The sequence below is a fragment of the Anthonomus grandis genome, chromosome 7 (assembly GCF_022605725.1).
Source record: "Anthonomus grandis grandis chromosome 7, icAntGran1.3, whole genome shotgun sequence".
NCBI lineage: Eukaryota > Metazoa > Arthropoda > Insecta > Coleoptera > Curculionidae > Anthonomus > Anthonomus grandis.
Genome location: NC_065552.1, coordinates 17,136,356 through 17,144,622, shown reverse-complemented (window position 1 = coordinate 17,144,622; position 8,267 = coordinate 17,136,356). Strand labels below are relative to the sequence as shown.

At 29.5% G+C, this 8,267-nt stretch overlaps 1 protein-coding gene across 3 annotated transcripts in view; it reads left to right on the top strand.

Moving 5' to 3' along the window:
- Nucleotides 1–335: 335 nt before the first annotated feature.
- Nucleotides 336–8,267, top strand: part of LOC126738580 (lipase 3-like) — a 35,765-nt gene continuing 27,833 nt past the window's right edge. For 2 of the 3 annotated variants that reach the window (XM_050443977.1, XM_050443975.1), the window contains exons 1-2: nt 336–509; nt 5,876–6,223. In XM_050443977.1, coding sequence (XP_050299934.1) covers nt 6,062–6,223 — 162 coding nt within the window. In that variant the 5' untranslated portion in view covers nt 336–509; nt 5,876–6,061. The remainder of the gene's footprint in view (nt 510–5,875; nt 6,224–8,267) is intronic. The other variant, XM_050443976.1, reaches the window with a different exon arrangement.

Below are 8,267 nucleotides of genomic sequence, written 5' to 3'. Positions count from 1 at the left end.
GGTCGATTTACCAGAAGGATGATATTTCCTAATAGCTTTGCAATTATATTATATATATTGCTTGCATATTTACATTCAATTCTTAAGATACTTGAACCTTGAATAAAAATATTACAGTTGTTATTCAAAAATTGCTTTTTAATTATACAAATTTCAAGAGGTCACATATGAATTGTTTGACATTAAATTTCACAACTAATTTGTTAGGCATACTAAGTCTTTCCCATAGTTAATTAAAGTTTAACATTCAACTGACTCATTACATATTTATACAAAAAGAAAACTAATTATCGCAAACTTGTTTAATAATGGAAACTAGCGGTATAATCTGTTTTTAAATAGTCGACCTGTCGTTTGCTTTAGTTTTTAAGTTTAGTAAGTGTTAATAATATTTTTTGATGCAGTGTAACTACATATAGAATGACTATCAAGTTTATGTTAGAATTTTAAAAGCCTTTCTGTCTGCCTGCAGATTTTCTAAATAGATTTGGAGGTTAAAGAAAGAACAGGTAAGATAAATAAATAAATTCTCTTAGATAATTAAGTATGCTTAGGTTATAATATTGCAGAAACACTTCAGAAAACATCTTTTTAATCTAATATATTTTGACCATTTCTCCTATTTTAAAAAAATCGTTGTTCAAGGTGCTTATAGATATACTTGCTATAAGGTGATGATAAAATGGAAAGTAAGTAGATAAAAAATGCTAAAAATACATTTTACTTTACGGATGATCGAATTTTTACTGTAGGTAGTTGAGATTTTGCATTTGCTTTGGTTAAATAATCCTCTAACATAACAAAGCATAAAATTTAAAAAGTATATTAAGCGTTACAATACAATTATAATTTTATAATGAAGTTAAAAGTTAAAAAAAATTAGACTAAAAATTTAAAAAAAAACTTTAACAACGATAACCTCTAACTAAATTTAATGCCTGCATAATTAAGCATAAGCAACTAATCAGCTTACTTATAACAGTGAATTTCAAGGGTACATATTTTTATAGGATTTTTCATCCTAATAAATTGCCCAGGTATCAACTTGCTACTTTCGGGTCCTTTAATACTTTTCCGTATTTTTCAAAATTGTCAATAAAGGATCTGTTTATATTCATTAATAACCACAATCTTAAACTATTTTAAACTGCCACAATATAATGCTGCTCGAAACTTCTTTTAAATGTTTTTTAGTTAATATTAATATTAAAGAACGACATGACTGGTAGTGGTTAAAATAGTTGAATTTTTTGGACAAAAAAACTTTCTTAGAAACTTAAATAAAAAATAAAACGCCAAAATATTAAATCTTCTCTGTAGCATCTCAGGTATATCTTGCTTGCATTCGTGCAATATTCGTCTATCAGAAAATCTTCTAACGGATTGGGTTATGTAGCATAAATGAAATTTAAATGCTTCCAAAAAAAAGATAAGAAAGACAGATCAAGAAATGTGGCATGCCATTCAGTATGACTCTTGTTCTACTTTTCCCAGAAACTTATAATAGTAATAACAGAAAAAAGAAGAGAGAGAGAGAGAGAGAGAGAGAGAGAGAGAGAGAGAGAGAGAGAGAGAGAGGGAGAGAGAGAGTCCAAATATGCAGATCTTGCTATAAAAATCAAACAAATGAGGCACGTGCATGGTGTTGAAGTAATACCTATAATTGTTTCTCAGCAACATTATATTTATTTATTTGGCTGGAGTACGGTCTCAATGCTTCTTTCTGCTTTTCTATATCAGCCTTATTTATTTATTAAATTATTAATTATAAAATATTATTAAGCGGGCTCTGCTGAAGGTGTGAGCTCTCCGCTACGTTAGTATTTTTGCTTCCTTTAGAGGCCTTTTTTGACTCTGCCAATAGGTTGTATAGTTCCTGTCACCAGCAAATCGAGGTTTTGCTAGAGTTGTGGAATCTCTATAATGGCTATGACTTTTTCTGTAATTTTATAATGCAAGTGTGGATGCTAGTGGCGTATATTCCCATTCCTGCTAATTCTATTGTAGTAAAGAAATGTATCGATTTTCCTAGGGTCTTGGTACATTCTAGAGATTACGACAATACAGTTTAAGGTAAAACTAATTAGTATCTGAATATCTGACATAAAAACTTTATCAAAAAACACGTCAATTAACAATTAAGTTTGATATAAGTGGGGTGGAAAGTTTTATATCTATTACAGTTTGACGAAAGTGTTAATAAAGGTTGGTAAAGTTCCAATATTAAAAATGAAGAGGTGTTTACCCACAAAAATTCATAAAGCTGCTTATCTCTGTAATTATTGTCGTGTCTGCCCTAACTAACATGATATCAGTTCGAGGCACATCCTGCAGCTCTATAATTTGCGACTGGCAGTTTTCTACTAGTTTCACCAGATTCCTGTTGGATGATAGGATCTCAGCATCCACCGGTAGTGTGTAGTTCAGAGTTGCCATTTATGTCCTCCTGTTCTATCCCAAAAACTAGGACGTATATAGATCAAGACCTAGACGGTTCAAAGAAGTGGGTGCGTAAAGAAGCCGCCCGACTCTTTGTCGGTCTTTCGGCGCTTTTTGATGGCTGGCCTTGCATTTTTCTGCTCTGCGGCTGGATCGATTTCTTTGCGTAACAACAAAACGAATCATTTCAGCATTTAATATTTGAACTAAAAAAAATTGAAATAACCTTAATTATTAAAATTATCCCACACTCGGCCATCCTGACTTATGAATCCGACTCGGATTCACTGTAATTATTAATCCATGGTTTCAAATATTCTGCACATGTGGAGGTATTCAATGGACCTTCATGTAATCCGACTCTAACGACATCATACCTCTCATGTGGCTTAACTTTCGTTATTTCATAGGGTCCTAGAAATTTAACACGTAACTTTAAACCAGGGCCAAACTGTGTTCTCTTTATAGCAACCAAAGCTCCTTCTTTATATTGTCTTGCTTTCTTTCTTTTAGGGTTAAATGTCTTCTTATTTTCCTCCTGAACTTTCACAATTTGTTTTCTCGCTTCTTCTCGTATCTCTTGCCTTCTTTCACTAAAATCTAAAATAAGTTCTTCCTCTAAGATCTCTTTTACTCTTAGATCTTCTTTATTTTTCATTTTAACACCTACTAAAACTTCAAAAGGTGACGTGTTTATGCTCCTTTGTATTGTAGAGTTTAGGGCTCTCTGTACCCTATCAACATGTCTATACCATTGGCAAGGGTTCTCCAAACTTAATTTCGTGAAGATCGGAATAATTATGCGATTTATCCGCTCCACTTGCCCATTTCCTCTTGGTACACCGGTAGTGATCGTAATGTGGTTAATATTTTCTTCTGCGCACTAATCTTTAAACTCCTTAGCTGTAAAAGCTGTACCACGATCTGTAATAATTCTCGCTGGATTTCCAAAATTCTTTTGTTGAAGTTGACTTGACTGGATATAGCCATACAAACTTGGAAAAATCATCAACAACCACAAAAATATGCTGATAATTTTTATTTGTCGATTGTAGCGGTCCCAAATGATCAATATGGTAAGTATTAAAAGGACTATCAGCCTTGGGTATGGGGTGTAAAATCCCTTCTTTTTTTCCCTCTTTTTTATTCCCCAAAATACAGCGAATGCAATTCAAGATACACTTATTAACTTTTTCCCTTAACTTAGGTATGTAGAACTCCCTTTCAACAACCTCCTCCGTTTTCTTCGATGAAAAGTGTCCTAGATCATGCGCTTCCTTGATCACGTTTATTTGCATTCCTTTAGGTACCACCACTAAATCTTTTCCATCTTTTTGTTTATATACTATTCCACTCCTGATAAAATAGTCTTCATAATCATGTGTCTCTAAAATTTTCTTAATATTATGTATGTCTTGGTCATTCTCTTGGGCTTTCTTAATTCTAACAATGGTTCCACTTTTTTCCTCAGTCATCACCATAATAATAAGATAACGACTTAGCGCATCTACGTACCGCATCTGGCTTCCTTTTCTATGCACAATTGTGTAATCATATTCTGCTAGCAATAATGCCCATCTTGCGACTCTAGTGCAAAGTTCTTTTTTGTCCATAGTTTTCTGGAATGCAGTACAATCAGTCACAATGCAGAACTTGTTTCCTAACAGATACACTCTAAATTTTTTCACGGCTTGAATGACTTCCAACTCGTAACTTATGTGTCTTTCTTCAGCCGGTGTAGTCTTCTTGCTCATGTAGTACACTGGATGTAATTTCTCATCAACCAGAGACTCTTTGCTGATGCCGTTTTGGTCTTATAGTGAAAAACGCACCATCTTTTTACAAGGAAGTCCGTATTTTGCTTTGCAAGCTGACGCAGCACAACCTCTTTTGGTGCTTTCTTCGATTTCTCCTTCAGATGCACCCAAAAAATTGAGTTTTTCTTATGCCTATCTGGAGAATCCTTTAGACAGACAAATATACTATTTTGTTTGTATGAATTGTAGTATCCCAGTATATATTTACTTCTTCACTCTCTTGTATTATTTCCAGATGGTATTTGAAATATGGTTGTCTTTCATTTTTGAATTAGTATTTTAATGACAGTATTTTTTTTAAGCGTTTTAAGATATTATGGCTTTAATATAGAGAACAATAATGTGCGAGAGAATCAATGAAGATCTTGAGCGTAATAATTTATTAGCGTCTGAACATAATCTTTGACTTAACTCTAAAAAGATAAAATTTGCTTTGGCATTAAAAAAAAAACGAGTGTTATCGCTTAAGAAAGCTTTAACTAAAAAAAAAATAACCTCTAAAGTTTATTTTCTACGTAATCTAAGTCATGTAAAAAGTATAATAATAAAAGCATTATATTAAAACTTGTATTTATTAACGGAGATATATTACATTCTCACTTTAAAAGTTTAATTCTATTCAGATTTAGTTTTTGTAATTTTATTTATGGACATTTTCTTTTTACGAATACCATAAGAATTCTTTATTTCAGTACTTTTCCTACATAAGCAGTTTAATAACTTAAACAAAAAGTTGATATTAAGATCCAAAATGACATAGTTTTCATAAATAATAGTATTTTAAGTACACCGAAGGACAAAATGGTCCTTTATCAGAAATTTTTTTTTACTAAGTGCACTTAAACTATAGAATTGGTTACATCAAGATTTAAAGGAATGTACTTCAAATTCGTCTAAATCCAAATATCTTTGCTTACTATTTAGTAGGCAGGATGATCATTATTTGATTGCTTTATTAAGTAACTTAAGGGCAAAATAATTTTTATTCATTTTTATATAATTTTTTTCTAATTCTGTTTTCTTATTATCTATTAATTTTCATGCACCGAGTAATAAATAGGTTCTATTATAGATAGTATTTAGTTATAAATGTTTTTTAGAAAACCACATAAGCCAAATTTACTATTAACCATATTACTAAACGGAATATGGTTTATTATGGTTAAGAGTAGCTTTTCAGCTAAACGTCTTCTGAGTGATCTTATTTTTTTTCTAATAGTGCATCTAGATATTATTGATACAAGTTTGGTCTCAAAACTTAAGACAAAATTCTGGCTGCTTATTTATTAAGCTGTGTTATTTTGATAATATGATATAAAAAAGAATATTAAGATATTTAATGCTATACTATTAAGAAAATAAAAAAATTATTAGTTTTAATCTGCAAATGCACTAATGTGTATTAAAAACTTATCTGATAGTACCGAAGAGGGATAAGTCTATATTATAAAGGCACATTAATATCTAAGCACTCTTATATTTTAATAGTAACACTTAATTTCGTTTATTTGCTTATTTTATGTATTAATTGATATTTTTTTAATGTACGTCTTTATTTATTATACTGTTATACCACTACATTAGTAGCACTACGGTTATTCTCCTTCCGTTTTTCATAGGCCAAGATACTGCTGCAACATGAAGAAAGTACCATAGAAATAAAATCTGCATTACTTGTCTCGTAATCAGAGAAATTGCTTTGGATTTGCCGGTCATTACATAATCTCATTCCACGCAAAATCACCGGAACTGTATAGAACGTATATTAGATTGAAAGTATAAGTACAAAATAAAATTTTTAAAACATGCAGAAGCCGCTTATACTGTTGGTATTTTTATTGACAACTTTTAGTGATTTAGTGCATCCACAAAAGAAGCCTAACAATGTGTGTCCGACGTTAAGGGATTATTTTAATATGATAAATAATAGTAAGTGTTGGTATGACTTTGCCGCAGAAATGACAGTGGTAAGTTTAAAAATTTTGAAATTTATAATTATAGAAAAAATTAAGAAAATAAATAGATATTTTAATATACATATTATTATAGAATAATGTTAGGGAAGATGCTAGGATGTTAGGATAAAAATATTTAAATTTAATTTTTTAAAGATATTTTTTATTATAATTTTTATTCTATATATTCTTTTTAATTTTTATTTCTATGCATGTTAAATTCTTCTCAATCTTTTGTGTTACCACGAGGCTCTATACAGGATGTTTATTTGATATTTACTATTAAATATGTACTGAATGTAATGAGGGCCAGTGCTTTTTCCAACCATAAAAAGTATTTTTAAAATCCAAATTTATTTTGTAACAAATCTGGTTTCTTTTACGTTTTATGTTTTTCTCATTAGGTACACATGTTTTGCATTAATTTATTAGAATATTTTTTTTTTAATTAATTTTTTTTTATAGGTAGTAGAAGTTTTAGCAATAACTTATAATTTTTTTTGTGACTTTTCGTTAAAATGTGAGGTATATCTATCGGGCATAAAAATATTCCTTCTTGGATAAAAATCAATGATTTTACTATCATTATAATATTAAATATTTAAATAGATAAAAATTGCACTTCAAATTTTGTTAAATTGATTTGCTTTGATACTTAATCTTAATTCCGTAAAATATATAAATATTAGGGTAATATATAAGGAGAATAAAAGTTTTAAAAATTATATATAGGATGTTTCAAATTCGACCCACAACGTGGAGATCATAAATGGAGATGGTTAAATTGGGACACGGTTGAGTGTTTTTGCGTTTAACAATATGCCATTTAAAAAATTTAAAAATTCCGAATGGTTCCGAAGATGTTTGAAAAAATCCGAAATTTCAAAAAACCGATTTTATTTTTTTCTGATCTTATTTCTTTTCCTATTTTAAAATAATTCACACTTTTGCATTGTGGTGCTACATGATAATGTTTTTAGATTTTTAATACGGCATTTCGTATTTTGCCAATCATCAACTCTGTTTTTTCTTATGGGCGCTATATTGGACTTTAAAATTTTTAAAATCTCTGCAAGCTTACGTTTTTTATTTTATATCACAAGAAATTTTTTTTTTATTAAAACCTGAATTTTTTGAAAAAAGTAAATTTGCTACTACGGTTGGGTATAATAAACTGAAAAGGCAATATATAAACTGTCATAAATATCATATATTTTAAATATCTGTATATTTATAAATTTATGAGTAACATAGTTAGGCATTTTAAAAAGTATAACGTCATTTTTTAACACAAAAAATAACTTATTTGGTGAAAAAACTAATGCCATACAATAATTTTTTTACCCAAAAACTCAACACCAGCTTATACAATTTTTGAGATTGGTGGGACATTTTAGAAAATTTATCTCAAATTACTACTCCATTATAAAAACTGTTAAAAAAAGCAATCGCTATGGAATTGATGGGAACGGACAGATGTTCATAAAAAATTCATAGACGATTTGAAAAATTGAAACAAACAATTTGCAATAAACCTATCTTATCCATATTTAATTATAAATTACACATTGCTGTGTATACTGATGCAAGTCGAGACGGGCTTGTAGGAATTTTAACGTAGAAATCCAAAAATAAAGAAAACGCAATAGCTTCTTCTATTAAACAAGCTACAAACATGGAGAAAAAATAAAATTGTTTCAAACTAGAATTGTTGGAAATTGTTAAGATCTTAGGAAGGTATAAATATTTTTTAAGTATGTAATAAATAAATATGTTAGTAATGCAATAAATAAGCATTCGATAAAATAGTGCTAATATTAAAAATATACTTTTAAGTGGAAATATTAAAGGTAATAGGAATCTATTTAATAAATATGACTTGAGAGGAAAAAAAGTATATGATCAAGCACTTTTTGGTCGTAATTGGCTGATGCCTAATGTAGCAAGCAGACCACGATGATTTGGATTACTTTTCGATTCATAAAACTCTAGAGCACATATAGCAAAAGTATTGGTTTTCAAAAATTAAATAATTTGTAACAAAATACAATCAATC